Here is a 21942-nt window from a genome sequence, read left to right on the forward strand (position 1 = left end):
CTGGGAAAAGGTCATTACATCCGTCTGCATTCATATCTCTCTCTCTCTCTCTCTCTCTCTCTCTCTCTCTCTCTCTCTCTCTCTCTCTCTCTGTCTCTCTCTCTGTCTCTCTCTCTCTCTCACCTCTTAATCCTTTTCACCTTGAACAGTCACTGCTCCTATTATTTCTGGAGAAATAATACACTGCTGGTTTTTCCATCACATTTTCAAAAAGATTCACTAAGGCTGATTGAAGGGGCTTTAAAATGTCACCTCGTCAGGGCCCTTGATAAACATTTCACCTTATGTCTCTGAGGCTGAGTTGTTGAAGAAGACAGACCAAACCAATGCTATATAAGACCGCTGCCCTTGCTGGGAAGTCTTTAAAAGCTGTAGGAGAATTTGGGGTTAAAAATAAGTCAGGGACACGTGTCTCACGTACTCTGCCTCAATCCAAGGCTTTGCCTCACCCAATCTGGCAGCCAGCAGCAGCAAAGAATTGTCCACTCCTGTTCACTTGAGACAGGTGAGACTTCTGGAGGAAACTTCCGGAGAAGCTTTTCGTCCCTCAGTGCCACAATCAAAAACAAAAATGGATTTTCCTTGAAAACCTGCCTCCTCTGAGTATCCATCAGCTTTTGTCGATGGATGGGGATGAAATGTAGCATCCTAATTTTCCTTTGTTCTCCACTAAACTCATTTTCCAACGTTACTAAATATGAAAATAAGAATGTGGTGTGTGTTGGCACATACCTGTAATCCCAGCTGTTTGGGCGGATGGGGGACTAACAGATTCCAAATTTGAGGCCAGGCTAAGCTTGCCTCAAGTTTTATGCATATCCAAAGAAAATGTTTTTCATCGGGTTTTATACATATCCAAAGAAAATATTTTTTACCAGGTTTTATCTTGTTTTGTGACTTCTTAAATTTTGCATATTATATGTTTTACCTACCAAGCTGTGAAAAATATAGTTAGATTGCCTGCTAGTGAACCCCAAATTCCAACATTAGTGTGGACATTATAAGAGTCTTCATATGTGAGAGTATAAATAAGTAAAATGCATAAAACATAACATATATGTGGTATACATCTCTATATTGGCTGGCTGGCTGGCTGGCTGGTTGTTTGTTTGTTTGTTTGGTTGTTTGTTTGTTTGTTTGGTTGGTTGGTTAGAGACAGGGGTGTGTATGTGTTCATTAACACCTGCTCTTTTTGCATTGCTTCCCAAGTTCTGGGGTCAGAGGCATGCACCGCAGTGCCCAGCTGAATGAATTTTTCCTCTTCAGGGTCACTTTGATGAACTACTTTTCCTAACCACAATAATTTGTGAACGGTTTGGTGGCTTACACCTTGAAGTGTCACTCGTCTGCCTTGATCTGATTTCACTCACAGATAATTACACTACTAAATTCTAAGTGGTAGTCCAAGTCCAAGGGAAAATATAATTCAGTTACAGTTTAAAGAATGGTCCTTGCATTTGAAACTTATAGTCTAAGTGTGTTGGTGTAGAAGTAAAATTAAAGTCAGTCTACCTTCCAAAGCTTATCTTAAACTTCTCAGATAGGCTTCAGGAGGTGGCCTCTCACATGAAAACGTCAGGAAGGCACTTGGCGGGGCTGGAGAGATGGCTCAGGGCTTAATAGCACTGTCTTCTCTTCTAGAGATCCTAAGTTCAATTCCCAGCAACCACATGGTGGCTTGCAACTATCTGTAATGTGATCTAGTGTCCTCTTCCGGCATGCAGGTGTACATGCAAATAGCGCACTCATAGACAACAAAAACAAACAAACAAACAAACAAACAGCAACTTGGCAACAGAATGGAAAAGTTAATTGAGACTAAGAGACGAGGAATCTTTCAGGTGACAGTGAGCTCTCCTGTTTGTGTGAGGGAGGGAGTTGCCATGATTTTATGGGTTTGGTTTTTTTTTTTCTTAATGAATATTGTTATCAGAACATGGAGTTTAAAACGCTATTTTGATATAAGCATGCAAACTTTCTGCAGCCAGGCATGGTGAAACACACCTGGAATCTGGCGAGCAGAGGCAGAGGGAGGGCCAGCTCGATGCCAGGCTGAGGTACAGAGTGAGATCCTGTGCAAGGAAGATCAAGGGCTGTAAACGCAGCTCAGTGGCAGAACGTTTGATTAGAGCTCTGTTAGATCCCCACAAACCAAGCAAACAAACGTTTAAAGAGAATCCTCCAGACTGGAAGGTGGAAGCCGACTGACAGGACTGAAAGGGCAGACATGGACTTGAAAGAGGAAAATGTCTAAGTCATCAGTGGAAGGATGGGACCAGACAAGGACTAGTTTCACATCTAAATAGCTGGAACAAGGGCCATATAAGAAGAAGAAAGGCAGCCAGGGATTCTCCAGTGGTGGGTAAAGGCACCCACTCCAGTGAGATGAAGGGCTTAATAAAACTGGTCATCAAATTGAAAAGATGGAGCTGGTAACCTAAGTAAAGTGTCTAAAAGTCTGTTGTCAATGTGAGAGTGATTTGTGGTGACCGTGGGCCTTTAAAGAACTGATACACGGTCATATTTCTCTGACTTCTCCAGCGATGAACACACTACTGGAATAGAATTTACGCGCAGCAAACGCAGCCCGGCTGGGACCTGGCTGGCAGTAGAGATTTAGAGGCAAACTCCACAAAACCATCATCTAAGTTATGAGTGTGGACAAATGCTACACTGGAAAAAAAAAAAAGGAGGGAAAGGAAGGAAGGGAAGGAGGTAGAAAGGACAGGAGGGAGCAAAGAAGAGGATCAAGTCTTAAAAAATAAATACATTCGGGGATGGAGAGATTGTTCAGTGGTTAAGAGCACTGGCTGCTCTTCCAAAGGACCTGGGTTCAATTCCCACATGGCAGCTCACAACTGACTGTAATTCCAGTTCCAAGGGATCTGATACCCTCATAGCAATATACATAAAATAGAATTAAACAATATATATATTGTTTATATATATTATATATATTTCATATATATATGAAATAAATACACTCATAGATCTGGGAGTAAAAGGTAATTACTAAAAGAGACAAGTATGGTAACTTAGAAATAAATAGAAAAACAGAAGAGGCAGGGAGAAAAGACAGAGAGGGAGGGGAGTGAAACAGGAATGAAAGGGCGGAAAATAGGAACAAGAACCAAGCGAGAAGCCAGGCAGGAAGAGCGGTTATTCATATTTCTATCAGTTGTACTATGGACTTAGAGAATATATGGACACAGAAATCATCAAATAATATTTAGTGAGCAAAAAGTGAAAGCCATTGAGATGTTTCCTTAATTACTTAAAGTAAATAAATGAATAGCTGCTGTCACACTGATTCATCTATTGCATGTGGGTGCTCAATAAATGTTAATTGAATTAAATTAATAACATTTGCTCAGCGGTAATAAAAAATTAATTAACTGTCTGTCTTACTGTTGCTTAGTTTATGCCCACTGGTTCTTGCAATTACTTCTAACCCAAACAAGAATTTCTCTATTGCAGTGACTATCAAGATACATTTTATTTTATTTTTTTCTAAGAACTATAGAGAAACTCCTAATTTTTGTCCCAATTTTGGCTTGTATTTTTGGGGTGGAAAATTATTTTCTCTGAGTTAATGTCAGGAACTATGTATAACATCCCCAATATAGTCTCACGGGTTCCTTATTTAATTCTAAAATACCATCCCGTGCAAAGGATATGATGCCACTTTTCCTGTGTTCCTCCTTTTAGCCCATGCTGCTTTTTAATACTTTGGAGACAATGTCAAATGACACTGTAAAGGGAGAAATCTGGGGGAATTATTGTTAGCATTCCAGCTATAAAAAAAAATGGAAGCTGTCAGTAACATTCACCCAAAAAAAAAAAATGTGACTCACTTCAGATGTCAGAATTCTGGGTTGAACAGACTGGGTTCTGAATTGTGTGCGTGTCAGATGATTTTTTAATGAGTATCAGATAGCTCCCACTGGGGGATTAAAAAAATAAAAATATAAACAGAGATATAGAGTTAAAATAACTTTATGAATGGCAGTTTTAAATTCTCCATAAAATCCTCTCCGTGCAAACCTGGTGTGCTCCAAATGGTTGCTTAATGTAGCAAACCACTTACATTCAAAATGCTATACTTAAAAAAAAAATGCTGTACTTAAAAAAGTTGTCGCAAAATTAAAAAGAGAATCATATACCACTTGGCTGTAAACTGTACTCTCTGCATGTTTTTACATTCCAGTAACCTCTCTCTCCAACATTTTTTTTTGTTACAGAATTACTTTGTGCAAAAGCGATTTAAATTACATGCAGTCTGACTGTGCGTGATAATTTGAACTGATTGTTAATGAGTTCTGTTAGGCAAAGAGCTGCTGTAATCTCTATAGTCATCATGGTTTGTTATCAGCTCTTTTTCTGAGCTGCCTTTGAATGGACAACACACAGTAGCTGTAGCTGAACAGGCCTTTCCTCAAGTGTATAAGGAGTCAGTCTTACTTTACCATGCGTGGAAAGAAGATCTGTCTAAGTTATTTGCAAGACTGTCTTTAAGGTGTTAATGCATCTGAAGTCTTAGGGTAGGAGGGTACTGCTAATGTGTCTCAGCCACTAAAGAACGGCTACTTGGGATGGAGGCAAAGTATACATTAGGGGGTGTGCATAATATTTATAAGACAAAACTTTTGCAGGCCCTAGATTCAGATCTCAGTTGACTACAGAGGAGCTCTTGGACAACTTACAAAGCGAAGGTTCTATAAACCGTGAGTGTCCTCACTCACACACTAATTTCAATTCTAACTCTACTATTCCCCTAGGAGTGCTAACTTTTACTTTTCCCATGTGATAAACAAAGCCAACCGTGGTATCTATCTCCTAGACTCTATCAGACAGGTGTTTTAGCAGGATAAGGTACATTCTACTATGCCTGCAGACATGAGCTTAGCATAACTGTCCTCTGAGTGGCTCGGTGCAGCAACCAATGGAAACAGATGCAGAGACCTAAGCCAAACAATAGGTTAAGTTTGGAAAAGGGGAAGGAAGGATTGAAGAAGCCAGAGAGGTCAAGGACACCACAAGCAAGCCTAGAAAATAAACTAACCTGGGCCCATGGGCCTCACAGAGACTGAACCACCAACCAGAAAGCATACGTTGGATAGACCTCTAGCAGAGGTACAGCTTGGTCATCATGTGGGTCCCCCAAACAATTGGAATAGGGGCCGCCATCTCTGATTCTGTTGCCTACCTTTGGATTTCTTTCCCCTTGCTGGGTTGCCTTGCCTGGCTTCGTGGAAAAGGATGTCCTTAGTTCTACTGCGACTTGATGTGCCAGGGTGGGTTGGTACCATGGGGAGCCTCCCCATCTGAGAGAAGGGGTGAGTGGGGTCAGGGATGTGAGGGTGGAACTGGGATAAGGGGAAGTTATCATCTGGATGTAAAGTTAATTCATTAATTGATGGAAAAAACAAGGTAAAAGCTTGATACATATAGTGCAGGCACTGATATACATGTGTTTGTGTACAAAGCAGTGGTTTTTTTGCCCTGAGCAATTTTGTTCCAGGAGAGAAATTTGACAATACAAACAGTAATTTTTTTTTTATTATCATAGCTTAGGGACACAAAACCCCAACTAGTGTCTCCTAAGCAGATGAGAAAGTGTCCTTGTATATCCACTATCTGGCTGAAAATCTTGATACTGCTAAGTAATCAAAGACAGTGTTTAAATATATCCATCTCAGTAGAAACCTGCCTGACTATTGCATGTCTTCATACCCAAGTAAGGAAAAGAAATTCTTCACTCTCTCACTATGACCATCACCATCATTGTGTTATTAACATGGCAAGTATTTCTTGAGTTAGAGGAAGCCTCGGGTCTGCCAATGTGCAGTGCCAATTCTATTTCCACATTCAGTATTCAATACTACATTAATTGCTGTCAACAATAGATGTTTTTCCCGAACCCCTGCTTCTGCCAATCTTTTTTAGGGTGGTTAAAACCACCACCAAGAGATTTAAAGCCAGCAGCATATGGGAAAAGGAATAAAAATTAAACATTGTCAAAAACCAAGGCTGTTTGGAAAATCGGAAAGAAACAAAAATGGCCCAAGAGGACTGTGTGTGGCAGACTGTTTGGTCTATGTCCAGTTCAAGCCTTTGGAGAGAAAGAGACCATCTCATGCTGGCTTTTGAGAACCCCTGACTGACAAGTCTGTGGGTTGTTCTTTCTCTTTCCTCCTCTTCCCAAAACAGACCTCTTTAGAATGGCCAGATTCATCCGTATGTTGGGTTCACCCAAGAGGTTTCAGTAAAGTCCACAAGGGATGGTGAGTCCATTGGTCTTCTGTGGGGAATGGCATATGACCTTTCCATCAGGTCAGCAACTTCAGATTTCTCAGCCAATCAGACTCTGTAGAAGCTTCAGGGATGGACTTAGGGAGAGTGGGTTTTCTACAGTGAGCTGGGTGTGTTTATCCGGTCATGTGAGCCTCACTCTAGTTACGCAGGGAGCACTGCTGAGCCAGTCAAGCCCTGGGCTTGCTGTAGGAATGGCATTCCCAGAACACATCTTTTCCATCTCTTAACAGTGCCATCTGAAAATGTCCCTGGGGCCAGCCTGGGGTGAATTTAAGAATGTACTCTTGTGTTTCACCTTTTCCCATCTCAGGACTTTGCTTACAGATGTAGATACATTATGCATCAAGCTGCCATCCAGCAATAGCCGGGTAGAATTCTCCTTCTCTGCATGCTCCCATTTGCTAACATGTAGGATGCTTGTGAAGGGCACACCAAGTCGAGTGTTCACTCCAGTGCTGGCTCCAACAGCGAACATTTTTACTGCATGGGATGAGGTCATGGCCTTTTTCTTCTTTCTCTTTGCCTCTTCAAAGTGGAGTCTTAGCCAGGATGTTGCCAGGTGTTTCTTGAACCCTGGTTATCCCAGTTGATTATATGCATTAAGGTATGTTCCCCAGAAGATAACCCCAAAGCCAGAGAAGCCATCACATGAATAAAATGCCAAAGCCTAGATCAAAACAACTCATGTATAAAAGTGGGAGGGAGATGTTCCAGAGCTTTTTCTGACAACAGAGGAAGAGCAAACCTGTAGATGGTTCATCTGCATGTGGCTTGTTTTTCTCCTAAATAGAAGGAAAGTGAGATTTGTAGAAAAAAAAACGAAACAAAAAAAATGAATAGTGACTTTATTAAGGCCATTGGAAGCTATCAGGATCACCTGGCTTCTCGTACCCATGACATACTATGAGGCTGATACAGCACAGTGGCATCTTGTTGATCCACATGAATGAATCCTTCGGTTTGCCACAACCCACCATTCCCAAAACTGATAGCACAAAAATGTTTCAAAATTTAATGTGAAGTTCAAAATGTATATAAAAGTTTGTGATTGCACTTTTCAATTCTGTCTCAAGATAATCTTGCTCAATAATGTTTTATTCCCTCTCATAGGGCTTTGTTCTTTCAAAGTGTAAAATGTAAATTTTACTGAAAATGTCCTTTCTTTGATCACAATGGGTTTGTGCATGTGTGTTTTCTTTTTCTTCTAGAGATGCAATGCACAAATGAAAAGCATGCAGACGAGAAACCTATTAATGCTATCGTTATAAATTCAGTATCCGAATTCAATATCACAGATGGACCAGCCCAGGAAAGCCCCAATGAGAAAAGCCTGTCAGGATCGAGCACTTCACTCTCCTCCCTCGAAGAATGCCAAACGAAATTTCCCTACCTCCAAACTAATACTTCAGTTCATCGGAGAGACACTGATGGTACGTTTCTCAGAATACAACCCATCTCTAAATAAAGCTCCCAAACCCAGCCCTTGTAAAATCACTACATATGCCGTTAGAAGAAAAAAAAAGTCTTTATGAATATTAAACAGAATGACTTTGATTTGAAAACCCTGCTGAATGACATGTGTCAAGGTCACTTTGTAGCCAGGAGGCGCTTGGCAGAGTCTTTGCTCCCAGAGCTGGGAATCGGAGGCTCCGTGTTTTAAATAGCTCAGACCAGAACAGCATTCTCGGATGGGGCTGGAAAACCAGTAAAAATCAAATAAAAACTTCTTTTCTCAGAAATGAGACCATTCTGCCTGTCACTTTAAGCATATGGGGCAAGGGGAGAACAGCGTGGAAAGGTAATAAAATGCTAGAGACACAGAAATGTGCAACTGGGGAGATGGCTCACTTGGTTAGATGCTTGCTATATGCCAATGGGGACCTGAGTTCAGTGTCCAGAACCCATGGAAAGAAGCTTGCAGTGGTGGTGCCATCTTAATCCCACCACTGGGGAGGTGGAAGCAGCCAGATCCTTGGGCCTCTCTCATCAGCCAGACTAGCCGACTTGGTGAATTCCAGACCAGTGAGAGATCTTATCTCAAAAACCTAGGTAGCCAGCACCTGAGGAATGACTCTCAAGGTTACCTCTGGCCTCTACACACATATACAAGACCCCATTCCAAACACTAATTTTATATATATATATATATATATATATATATATATATATATATATATATATATATATATATATATCAAGGGGTTTACGGCAACAATCCCTGGGCAAGGGTTGATGCTCATAAAAACTTCACTAGGTATTATGCTCAAGGGTAGCCATAGACCTACACACCCCATATATGACATATAAAAAAGCCAATTTCAGATTGATTTGGTGCTAAGCAATCAGCTTAATAGTCTAGTTCCAGCTTGTGGATCTTCCACCATGCTAAAATTCAACTCAGAGTAACTTTGCAATTGCTTATACAGGGAGCATGAGCCACTCAAGAGTTTGGAAGTGTTCCAAGTCTGTGCCTCTGGTCACAGGAAGTTAGCCCTGAGCTTCTCAGTGGTGCTGATGCTTGTCTGCACCTCACATCTCATTATTGAACAAAATCAAAATAGTTAAAGCTGGTCTAAAAACCCTCTTATTGTCACATTCATTTAACTCACGCCCCTGAAGCTAATTGGTTTGTTAAATCAGGACAGTTCAGGGTCTGCCCTTTCGTTTTAACTTTGCAACCTCCGTCTCCTAGCTATGTTCCAGAGTTAGTGACAACACACTGGCCAGTGTGGGGCTTGGATGGGATGGTGTGCAGAAAGCATCTACTGCAGATGCTGCCACACAGAAATAGGACCTCAGCTTTTCTTATGATTGCAAGTTTTGAGAGGAAAGAGAGAGACTTCTACCATGTGTTGCAAATGTGCTGTCTTATGCAAATGTTGATATGGATACTTTGAAGCAGAGACTACAGACTTGGCTGGGTGAGGCTTGCCAGGAAAGAATGTAAATAATGAAACTCGAAGTAAGGGACAGGGAATAGTGAGGACTGTGGGAAACTGAATTCCTCCACTAAAGGCCATTAAAACATCATTTCTGGGGCGGATGGCTGGGTCAGTAAAGTGCCTGTCTGTCGAGCACGAGGTTTGCAAAGCTAGTGCTGCAGAACCCACGTGAAGAAGCCAGCGTAGTGGTGAGTCTGTAATCCCAGTGCCCAGGAAGCAGAAGGAGAGGTACCCCTGGGCTCATCATCAGCTAGTCTAGGCTACTTGGTAAGCTCCAAGATGATGTGAGAGCCTGATTCAATGGAGTGGATAGCCAAGCTATTTGTGCAGCAGAGAGAGGGGGGGGGGAGGGTTGCGGGGGGTGGGGGGCATGGAAATCACTTCTTTTACCCAGGTCAAAGGAAGCAATTGGGTTTAACGTTGCTAGATCTTTAAAAGTAAAACAAACAAATAAACAAACAAGGTCCCTCTATGTAGCTCTGGTTGTTCTGGAACTTACTATATAGACTAGGCTGGCTTTGAACTCACAAGAGATCTGCTTGCCTCTGTCTCCTACGTGCTGGGATTAAAGGCACGCTCCACTATGCCTAGCTGAGTTGCCTGATCTTGAAGTGATCTAAAAATATGCAAAGAATACGGATGTCTCGTGAAACTTCTAAGTGTTTTAAGATTTTAAAATGGCTTCCAATTACATTCTGCCACACAAGGTATCTCCATAAGTCTCTGGGCCAACATTGACCCATCAACCAGGCTTTCAACCTAGGATGACACTAAAGCTCAGCTGTGGCCAAGATGAAGGGCAGGCATGAAAACAAGCAAGGGGGAGGGGGATTTCTCATCAAATCATTCTGAGAGCAGAGTCTTTCAGGAGATTTTACCAGGGAAGTGGGGACATTGCTCATTGCATGCACAAGGTTAACAGTCCCAGAATTGAGAGCTTTCATTGTACACATCTGCAGACATAGTATTCCCCCACAGAGCCCCTGCCTCTGTCCAACTGGAAACCTTGAGAGAAGCATAAGCTCAGGTGTCTCCTGTTCTCAGGGAAGGGGAAAACGACCACTCTGTTTAAACGACAACTAATACTTAAGAGCCTCACAGCAGAAAAACAAGATTACTCCTGTTCAAATGAGTGAAGGGAATCAGAAAGATGTGTGAATGAAGCTATCACAACAGGTGACTGAGACCGGGAGGAACCAGACAACTTGGGTTCTAAGCCGAGGATGTAGGTCATAAGCCACTCCCTTTGTGGAAAAACAGAATCCCTCCAGTGAGGTAAGAGCTTTCCATAGCTGGATAATAGAGAAAGTAAAAGATTTATACTAAGGCCCACAAATCATACTTTAAAAAACAAAAACAAAAAAAACAAAAACACTCATTATCCTAAACAGCAAGGAAATCAACAGTTAAGCCAGCCTCTCTTCATTTGAGAGAATTCTTGACAGTAATTAATTTAAGGGTGCAGAAATTGAGATGTGGAGTTACTGTTTACGCTGCGACGGATACAGAAATGTCTGCAAGGAACACCGCGAAAACAGACAGGGAGCAGAGAAGACTGTGTCTGCCTTTCATGCAGTTTGTGCTTAATTTATTTTCAAAACTGTAAATGAGTGCATGGGAGTGGGTGCTTAATTACCAATATCTATTATTTATATACATCACCCCCACTTAAAACAGGGTGGGAGGGACTCACGCAGGCAGCTCTTGTAAAATGTGTTGCATCCATTAAGCACAGTTCACAGGGTGTGCTCTGATGGGAATTTAAAAGGGTCTTTACTGAATCTCACAGTCTCTCCTCCAGCAGTTTGTCGGTAGCTACGGTTCATCATGTGTGGTCTCTTTCCAGAAGGAAATGGAAAACACACCCAGGGTACTATGCGTGTGCACCTGCTCTCATGTCCACAATCTTTGACTTGCAAAAGCATTGTGTGGGAAGGGAAGCCAGGGGCACGCAGCACCTTAGCTAGCAGGCTCTTTCGAAAGTAATCCTGGAAGTATGCCTAATTGATGTATAATTTTGAACTTCAGACATCTCATCCAGGTGGAAGGAGAAAATCATAAATACAAGATACCTGCAAAGAATAGTCTTAATTACACCATGGGCTACTGAATAAAATGATTACATTTTCTACACTGTAAATTTCATACAATTAAGTGTAGTGGTGTCACCTTATAAAGTGTTTCAATTTTATAATTATTTCAGTTCATTAGCTCAGAAAAAAACATAAGCACAAATTTACCAAGTATCACCCAAATCTAGTCATTCTAATTCTAAAGGAGTGACGTGGTGTTACTTGTGCTTGTCTGAGCTTAAATAGATCTTGACATATTTAAGGAGCTGTTAAACTTGATAGCATCAGGGATGATATTCCCCCCTAGAGAAAGGCATTCAGTCACACTTTATTTATTCACATTCTACATTACGAACATGTATTTATAAAGAATTTAATGCTGGGGGAGGTAAAAAGCCGTTTTTATGCTTGCTTTTGGACCCAGAACCTTCACTAGTCAGTTGGTGCTATTGTGTTGAGAAGCTGTCCGTGGCAGCACACAGCTACACTGAGGCACGGGGTTGGGGCCAGGGTCATCTACTCTTTTTCTCATCCTACTTTGCCCTAGGAGAGAAATGGGTGAGGTTATTGTTTTTCTGCTGTTCCCTGTAAGAAGTACACCTGTGACGCATTGCTTAATGACTGACAAGGAAGCAAGAGGGTGTTTCTGAAGTTGAAAACATCCCAGGAGCTACAACAGGCAACAAGGAATGCATGCCTCCGGTCCCCCATTCTTCCCATGTGGGGACAGCATGTAGTGAGAGGGCGGAGTCAAGGACTAGTGATGAGGCTGACCCCAGGTACTCGTGTGGAACATCTTGGCCCTGTTATCATTTTCACTATAATTAAACATGAGCCTTTCTAATGAGACGCATTCTCCCTCTTAATTAACCAATCCCCAGCAGAATGCTTAGCACCCCGGAGCTGCCTTAATTCTTCTGTGTTATTAGAGTATCATCACTTAGCACATTCCAGCTTGGAAGTACCCTGGGGGTATAGAAGGACTTGAGACAACTCTCAGAAGGATTTATCAAGGCTTCTTGCTCACAGCCAGATACAGCTGTAGCAGGTTGGCCTGAGGGTCTTGGATCACCTCCTGCTGCCTTTCTTCCAGGTTTAGGAGGCAGGGGGGATGTTCTGACAGCAGTGATTAGAGGCGATGCCAGGGTGCCAGGTGGTTCAACAGAGAGGATTTCCTGTGCAAGGAACTTGTTGAAAAGGTGCTAAGAGAGCTGAAAAGGCCAGTGCAGCAAACAGGGGAATAACCCAGAAATCCATACCATGAGAGGCTCTAGCTACCCTGTGTGCCCTCTAGACTAACACTGTACTGAGCTCATAGACCCCCTCCCCACCAAAAACCAGTACTAGATAGTAGCTGATTTTATTCAGAACAATGGGGAGGAGGGCTGGAGGGAGAGAGAGAGAGATAGAGAAAGAGAGAGAGAGAGAGAGAGAGAGAGAGAGACAGAGAGAGAGAGAGAGAGAGACAGAGAGAGACAGAGAGACAGAGAGAGAGACAGAGAGAGAGAGAGAGAGAGAGAGAGAGAGAGAGAGAGAGAGAGACAGAGAGAGACAGAGAGACAGAGAGAGAGACAGAGAGAGACAGAGAGAGAGAGAGACAGAGAGAGAGAGACAGAGAGACAGAGAGACAGAGAGACAGAGAGACAGAGAGACAGAGACAGAGACAGACAGACAGAGACAGAGAGAGAGAGAGACAGAGAGAGACAGAGAGACAGAGACACTCAAGACAACTAGGAGAGCTAGGGTAAGGCAGCACAAAGTCCCTGGTTTCCCACCTCCCCAGGTTCCTGAGGATGCCTCCCATTGGCTGAAACTAGCCAGAACTCAGGAGAAATAACCTGGTTGTTATTATATTGTCAGCCTTTATGAATAAGAAAAGGTCTGGGTTCTCAGATGCTCACACCTGGCAGAAAGCAAGCAGAAGCATGGGAGGGCGTGGCCAGTTCTACTTCATAGCTCTGGGGGAGTAAGTTCTTTTCATTCAGCAATTCAAGTGTCTAAGGGCTCATGGATTTGAAGTCAGTTCGTGGGGTGGCAGACCATCTTCAGAGGGAGGTTATGCCTGTGTCCCTGAAGATAGTTGATGAGGTACGGCTAGGACGGGGGTTGTCTAGGTGGATGGGGAAGCTTGCTGGACAACCAGTAAGACTGCATTGTGGGAGTAGGAGAATCGCAATGGCCAATGGCAATCCTAGGTTGCTAGTGACATCATCAAGGTGATGCCATCCACCAGAACAAACTAGGAAGGGACAGGTGTGTGTCATAGAGAAGAGGAAGGTAAAAAATAGGACCTGGAATTAGTAAGCAATATGTTTGGAAGACATTGCATACGAGCTGACCATAGGCACCGGAATATATGGTGTACTCTTTTGACTGGTCGAAAGAAGTGACAGTAATCAAGACCTATGCCTCTGGATATCATATTTAATAAATAGTACAGCCCAGAAAGCTACAAGGAAAGAAAAAATATATTCAATCTGGAGAACGGGAAGTCCTGGACTCTTCAAACAGTTGTAAAATTTCTTCTGAACTGCTTATATTACTTTTGTGCAAACAAAACGGCCATATGCAAAAGAGTTCAGCCTGCTGGCGTAGTATTCTTTAATATGCCTTTTAGGGAAGCACAGTGCACACTTGAAAGTTCAGAAAAATCTGTTTGCAATTCATTAATGTTACCGTGGTTTTCTTGGGCAAGAGGCTCTGCCTTTTATAACCAAATAAACGGGACAGACTTAGAAACAGGAGTAGGGGCGGCTCTACACTCCAGTGTAAAATAGAAGATGGAAGGAAACAAATGCCAATTCAGCCAAAGGCTTAGGCCCAAACTCTTTGAGTAAATAAAAATCTATGGTGTACACCAGAGGCAGGGGCCTTCAGAGTCTGCCAGCTGGAGGACGGACGAGCAAATGCAACTGAACCAAAAGAGCGTGTGCCCTCCTGAAACCACAAAGCCATTTTCCAAGCAGACTTTCCATACTCCAGTAAGAATCACCAACTTTTAACACTACTCTCACCTTGAATTCTGCTTTACCCACAAGCAGCCCAAACTTTCAGCTTCATGTATAAAAGAGAAGACTCAGTGGGGTAGTTTTTGTAAGATCATAATCCTAAGTAAGTCTCTTCTGAGACCCAAGACTGACTTGGGGGGGGGGGGATCATGTCTAGAATTTTCTCAGAATATTTTCTACAAAAATGACTTCTCTGCCAAGATCTGATAAAGGTAGAGTCAGTCTGGGTGAAATCTGATGAAGTTGTGTGCCACACATCCTTGACCACTGACACGCTTCAGAAAGGCCTAGGCAGAATAGAGTCTCTGAACTATTACGGATTTGCTCCTGATTTTTTTTTTTGTAGGTGGTTTGTGGTGACTTATGAGAGATGAGTGAGTTAGCCATATGCTAGAAGCTGGCGTTAAGTGAATAAAAATACAGCCAGCCTGGCAGAGAAAGGAGTATGCGTGCTGCAGAGGTATTAGGGAGCAGACCGCCTGTACTATAAATGCTGAGGCATGGCAGTAAAAGTCACCATAAAAGTCATGGGGTGTGTGTGTGTGTGTGTGTGTGTGTGTGTGTGTGTGTGTGTGTTAACTACCACCTTTCTGAAAAGAAAAAAAAAAAAGAGACTGTGGGAAGAGCAGGAGGGCAGAAGATGGCTGTGCAACTTTGCTCAAAATTTACTTTAGAACTTGAACAATGCAAAGCAGCATTCTTTAAAATATTTGTTCCTTTTTAAAGGGCCCATTTCTAAGTTTTATCTACCTTTGGCAATTACCCAGTTTGTGAATTATTAGAGATAGGAGATGGATTTGTCAAGCAGGTACGAGGACCTCAGTTTGGATCACCAGCAGCCATGTAAAAAGAGAAGGCAGGCTTGGTAGCATATGACCGCAGAAAAGGCTGGCTTTGAACTTCTGGTCCTATGGACTCAGCTTGTTTAGTGCTAAGGGAAGTCTACCCTCTATGCCTATGCAGCTGTCATACACTATAGTCAGAAAAACCACAAAATTGTTAACATGTTTATTGAAAACAATGGATTCTTATGAAACCCAAACTTTATAGACTGATAAATCCATCTGGAGGAGAAATTTCTTCCAATTCATGCTAGACTGTGACATTTCACCATCAATAATCTTCAGAGTACTTATTAATTGGATTATATGAATTATTACCCACCCTTTTACCCAAAAAAAACCCCCACATTTTGAGACTGCTAAAACTCACAAAATATAATTTTAACAAGAGAACTGCCACATCATTCTAACTAACTCCCTTTATGGAGCAAAAATATATAATAATCTATAACCCATCGCAGCTGTTTGGCTAGAATTGCCAATTACCTTCAATACCTCAGAGATGATTTCCAGTTTTTTTTTTTTAACAAGTCCTCACAGTAAAATTTTAACCCAATTTTCTTAAAGGCAACTGATAAGATTTAAACCTCTTAGGCAAGAGATGATGAGGTTCCCCCACATAACTTGAACAGAAAATCAAGGCTTCCTAGGATGACAGGAAGATGGAAACAGGAATGAAAAATAAAACCCAACCCCCAAAAGCTGTGATTATTTAAAACAGCATTTCAATAAAGTTTAGAATTGCAGTTTTTGCTCACATTTGGATGTGGTTGTGGCAGGTTTATGGGAGACCATGTTGAATGTGCCATGAAGCTTAGTGACAAGCAGCCGAACATCTGTAGTCTCTTCTTGTCCCCCGCTCTAATGGCTTCTGATCCAATGCATTTGGGAAAGGCCCGCTGTCATTCAGAGAGTTGCATAGACTCATCCGGTGGTGGTGGTGGGGGGGGGGGAACGCTTCCCAGCACCTCACAGGCAAACTAGATCAAGAGGTTTAGGACAAAAGTGACAGTACTCTCTGAGTAACTCAATTACTCAGAATCAATAGGGAATGCCTGGGAAGTTTATAACACGATTACTTAGTGAGTAGTGGAGTGGGAGTGGAGTTTTGGACAGACAAACTATGCACACACCCTCACATGCCAGCGAGGCAGCTTGGTGGGTAAAGTACTTGCTGTGCAAACACAAAGACCTTAGTTCAGATTTCTAGGGCCCAAGCAGCCACGGTGTCACACCTGTAACCCTAAACCTGGCAAAGGTCAGACATATGTGGCTCCCCGAGGTTGACTGACCCACCAGAATAGCAATCCTCAAGGCTCAATTAGAGATGCCAGCTCAGAAAAGTAGGAGGAGAAACAATTGAGGAAAACATCTCAGTGTCAACCTCTTGCTTCCACGAGAGCCTTCACAAGCAAGCTCACACACATACAAAATAAGACAGTGACTTTCCAGCTGCCGGGCACATCTGCACATCTGTCTACATTTGAATGACACTCCCATATGTGTTAATAATAATTTTCTTCCATCTTTATTATATTTTTGGTTCCCACATCACAGTAAATGTATGGTGTGCACAGGCGCACAGGCATGTGTGTCTGTGCGTGTCAATGTGTGCAGGTGCTAGGGTGAAACTCAGGCCCTCGTGTCTGTGCAGTGGCCATTTTTACCAGCTGCGCTGTCCCTCTAGCTTGCCTATGGTGCGTCTTATTGTTTATATTGTTCACAAGTGTGGAGAGTAACCTGATCAGCTTATGTGTCTATGTAACGTGCAACTGCAATAGTCCTGCGAAAGCAGCTAGCAATGCCGTCTTCTCAAACACTATTTACGTGTGTGTGTGTGTGTGTGTGTGTGTGATTCACATGTACTGATTCTCTCTTTCTTCGAACAGAGGAGTGTGCCTCCCTGATCCTCACCTGTCTGTTTTGCCAGTTCTTGGACTGCCTCCTCATGCTCCCGGACACGTGTGAAACGGTATGCATCAACCTGTGCTGCCCGTCTCACAGGTACTACTCCGCCTCGGATGACAACCATGCACGCAATGACTGCAACTTGAGCTGCGACGTGGACTGTAGCCTCTTTGAATCCTGCCATGAGACCAGTGAATGCCTGGAGCTGGCCATGGAGATATCAGAAATCTGTTACCGCTAGTGCAAGGAGGGCTGGGCACACGCGTGGCCCTAGTACAGTGCAGCTGAGATTAGAGCTCCATGTGCCCAAATGCAAGGACCATACGGGTTGCTTGGGTGTTTCTAGGCCAGTTCATGCTACTACTGTCAACTCAGTGGTCTTGTTCCAAATTTTGCAACTGCATGGCTCACTGCAAAATATGATTCTTGATCACACATGTGACTGAACAAATCTCAAATACCTCTTACATGCCATAGGTAGAAGATGTTTCTTGACTGTTAAAACAGCATGATATACCACTCTGTGCTCTTGACTCAGCGGGCTGCCTGGTGGCTCCAAGTTCATTCATGAATTCGGGACAAATTATGCTTTCCTGTAGGCTCAACGCACGTTAGTTATCTTTCTGATGGACTCATGCATAAACATTATGCATTATTGGTTATTATTAATAATGTATTATGTAACATCATTTTGTAATTAAAATTTTATTTATACAGTCTCATAAAATTCACTTAGATGTGTAGTTTAGGTAGGAGAGGGAATTAAATGAATCAGAAGCCGTGTTCTTATAATGGAAGCAGATGTCTTTGAAACCTCTCCAATGAGTCTTGAACCTGGTAGACTTCAGGAGAGCCCTATAATTCTAGACCATATCACTGTATGTCTGGGGCTGCATCCTAAGAGGTCATGCATATTTTTAATTGGTTATGAAGAGATGCATCTCTATTACAATAAGCAAAAATGGGAGCCATGTGCATGCTTCAGGAGCATGATCCGTATAATCACATCTTTGCTTTCCTCACTTCTGTTTGTTAGGTGCAACAAGCAACAGGATACTAAGAAGAAATCAGTTCATTTTTACTAAAGTAGCACATGTACAGACACCTAAAATAAACACACGTGCAGGGACTTGCTCAGCATACATTTCTCACTGTAGCACACGTGCTTTGGAAGCCATAACTCTTCATTTTATCTTTCTGACTACACTGAAAACCCCTGTCCTCTAACACTGATGCAAGAGGCATGCTATATGCTGCAAAGTTGCTTTCCAATCAAAATACACACTAAGCAGGAAAGGAACATCCAGGTTGGCATAACTTGGTAGGTGTGAAACAGGGAGGTAAGTGCTCTTTAGGCACGCATGTATGTACTCCCATGTATGGAACACAGTGTGAATTTACAAAGTACAATGCTGCAGCACCCAAACTGAGCAGACAACTGACAGTCGGGCTGAGAGCCACTTGTGTGGGATGAAGGAACAACTTCTGCAGCAATCCCTAAAATAATTGTTTGGTTCTTGCATGGTTTCATTCTCCAGATTCTCTGGGTGATTTTTGACAAAAGCAATGCTGTTTGTATACTAAGCTAGATTTTTTTTTCTATTCTGTAATGAATTTTCCAGCATTGGACAGAATTAATCTTAAAAACTATTGCTGAGCTGCCTTGAGGCGCTCTTAGCTTTCTCCTAGCAGTAGGGTATATCCATGGTCAATGCCAGCTTTTTCCTTGGGTGACTACTACGTTATCCACAGATCACACAGCATGAGAGTATATGCCATCCTCAGCCCAAAACATTTCCTTTTCTCTACCATTCATAAGCTCAAAGGCACAATTCTAGACTCTACACACATAATTCACAGATTATTAAAAAATAAGAATGTGGAGGGGCATAGTGGTATCCACCTGTACTTACAAAACATGAGAAGTCAAATCAGGTATCAGCCAGGCAAAGTCTCATCAGATAAATAGCAAGTTGAAGTTCAACCTGGCCTACATGAGATGTGTCACTAAGATTACACACACACACACACACACACACACACACACACACACACACACACACGAGAATCTCCAAGAATGTGTGAACCCCAGATGACATGGTGAGTTCATTACAGTGTCAGGATCCCAACTCAGGGTCTAACTGTGCTTTCTTACCCAAGAGTTCTTTACTTGTTACTGTTACTAAACTCTACAGAACACAAACACTACCACCCTGTTGACAAATAGTGACTTCCTGAGCTTCCAACTCCCCTCACCACCGTGGCTCCTCTCCAAGCACCTGGCTCTTGACTGACATCCTAGTCACTAAAGACCCACAGACGTCTCTAGAATCCTACCCCAACGGTACTTAGGTACATGGTCTCCTTGTTCAGTCTGTTATGTTCATGTTCTATGTCTTTATCACCAGACCCTTGTTCTTTCTCAACTACATACCCTTACTTTATGTAAAGAGAGCACACTTCACATATGAATTCAATGCCTGTTGTTTCGAGACATAAAAATCAGCAGTTCTTATTTGACAGTCCTGTCAGAACCCTCTAGAATCGCCCCCCCCCCCCCCCCCGCACAGCCTTGCTTTCCACAGTTTGTTAATTTGTTTCTCACTCTGAGAATTTGTCGTGCTCTACCAGAAAGGGTCGGTTATACAAAGTGTGAAATTTCTTTTCTTTATAGCCAATAATAAAATATCATCCTCTTTGCAAACATGAATGGTGATTTCAATTGAAATTCCTACACAATAAAACACATGCAGCTGGGAAAACACAATTGCAGCGGTAAGCCAGATCAAAGCTGGACATAGTTATTGATTAAACACAAATATCAGGATCTGAGAAGGCATGGGTATTCTATGGCAGTGATGAAGGCCCGTGATTACAAATTGAAATAACGCTGTACATCGAGGTAGGCCTTCTTAAGGGAATGGAGAATTCTGATTTCAGGCAGCACACTAGAATCAAAGAGATTAACAATTATGCTGTTTTTCAAAGAACGGAGAAAAGCGATTCCCCCACCCAGGAGCATAGCCATATAGTTACATTGTCTTTGCTTTGCTCCAGAGAATTTTATAAAACCATCACCCTGCTAAAAGCCTGGCGCTTCATGCAAAGCAATGAAGAAGTTACCTTTAACTTGCTAATGAAACCATCCCACTGCATGGGCTGAGAGGACTACAAAATTAATTATCAGTGCTGGACAATCAAAGTTAATAGAGTGAAAGTCACTTCAGGTTTTTTTTTCCCTAAGGTGATCAGAAAAACATATCCAAGCAAGGAAACTTTAGCAATAGAAAGCCTCAAGGAGATCACTCAGAATTGCTTTCAAGGGTAAACACACAGGGGGAAGATGTTTGAAGAAGGGATTTCATCATTCAGAGTGGGCAATGTCTCCTTCCACAGAGTGAGGAGGAGAGAAGAATGTACCTGTTGCAGCTTCTCCACTAAGATACATCCATAAGACAACAGATTTATTAACAACAGAAAGGTTTGTTATAGCTCATAGTTTTTGTAGACTTTGTTCCACATGGTGGGTAGTCAGTTTCATTGCTTTGGGGCTCAGGGTCCTTTGCAACAGCACAAATCTATACAGATTGTGGCCTGGAAGTGGATCCAAGGAAGGACCAGGGGCCCCACAACATCCTCCCGTGCCTCCAGTAACCAGGAGAATTTTACTAGCCACCCTCTTCCTAAAGGCACCCACACTAGGGACTGAGATTTTCATACCTGGACCTCTAGGGGGCACTCAAGATCCCAAGGACAGCACTCAATTAAGGGGATCTTCAGAGAGGTACCACTCAACTCTTAAGTTTCCTCAGACTGTGTGAACTGTAAGGGTTTGTTGGGTACTTTGGAAAGAACAAACCTGAGCAGCAACGGCCTGACACTGGCCACTTAAAGTTTGAGTGGGCTGTAGAAAAGATAAAAGGAGTTGAGAACTGGAGGCACTCATAGCAATCATAAACGACACACAATTAAATGTGTACTAGTCACTGGCCCAGAAGGGAGCCTAGACAGCCCCTTGCATTGTAAAGAAGGAACAGAGGAGTTGGATGGAGCCCAGTGAGGGACTGAAGCGGGGCACTGCCTGTGTGACTAGACTATAAGTGCGACCTTTGGTCTTCATCTTACTGTGCTGCGTGCTTTCACCTTTGGTACTATCTGAAGCATCCGTCGTTACCAATGGAGAGGGACTTGGCCTCCTCCTCCCACGTGTCAGTGCTTGGAAGTACAACTTATCATCACATAATAGAGAGAAAGTTTCTGAGACCAGTACCTAATGGGCAGAAGTTAGGAACACGCTGGAAGATCCACCAGTCTCTGTTAACGCTGACCTGTGGACTGTCTCCCACAGGCTCAGGTGTTTAAATACTTTGTCCTGGTCAGTGGCATGACCAGGCGTGGGTGGGAGTGGGTGTTGTGAAACCATTAGGAAGGGAGGTGTGGGCAGGCGGGTTTCTGAGGGTTCTAGACTAAGCCTACTTCTCTGTTTCCTGGCAGGCGCCATGCAATCAGGAGGTGCAGCATACATGCAACCAGGAGCCACAGCATACATGCAAGCAGGAGCCGCAGCATACATGCAAGCAGGAGCCACAGTATATATGCAATCAGAACCTGCAACATATACCCATTACAAAGGACTGAGGCCTACATCCGCCCTTCTCCACACTGGTGGACTGAAATACCATAAGCCAAACTAAGCACTTCCTCCCTGGTTTGGTTCAGGCACATATTTGACATGGCAGCTAGAAAAGTAATGGATACAGTCCTCTCACAACAAAGACGTATGCAAACATAAGTGACATAGTTTTTTTTTTTTTAAACCCTCCTCAGGAGGCTTTTGACAATTCATTTACTAACC

General features: G+C 42.7%; 1 protein-coding gene and 1 long non-coding RNA gene across 4 annotated transcripts in view; one reads left to right on the forward strand and one right to left on the reverse strand.

Moving 5' to 3' along the window:
• The window catches only part of MDFIC2 (MyoD family inhibitor domain containing 2), a 125779-nt gene extending 107395 nt beyond the window's left edge, over positions 1-18384 (forward strand). For all 3 annotated transcript variants that reach the window (XM_084764919.1, XM_084764920.1, XM_084764921.1), the window contains 2 exons: positions 7524-7745; positions 17069-18384. In XM_084764919.1, the coding sequence (XP_084621045.1) occupies positions 7524-7745; positions 17069-17328 (482 nt within the window). In that variant the 3' untranslated portion in view covers positions 17329-18384. The remainder of the gene's footprint in view (positions 1-7523; positions 7746-17068) is intronic.
• LOC311587759 overlaps positions 1-21942 on the reverse strand; it is a 99184-nt gene that overhangs the window by 52124 nt on the left and 25118 nt on the right. The window lies entirely within an intron of this gene.

This window comes from Acomys minous (genome assembly GCF_964271855.1).
Source record: "Acomys minous genome assembly, chromosome: 17".
In the NCBI taxonomy this organism is placed as follows: Eukaryota; Metazoa; Chordata; class Mammalia; order Rodentia; family Muridae; genus Acomys; species Acomys minous.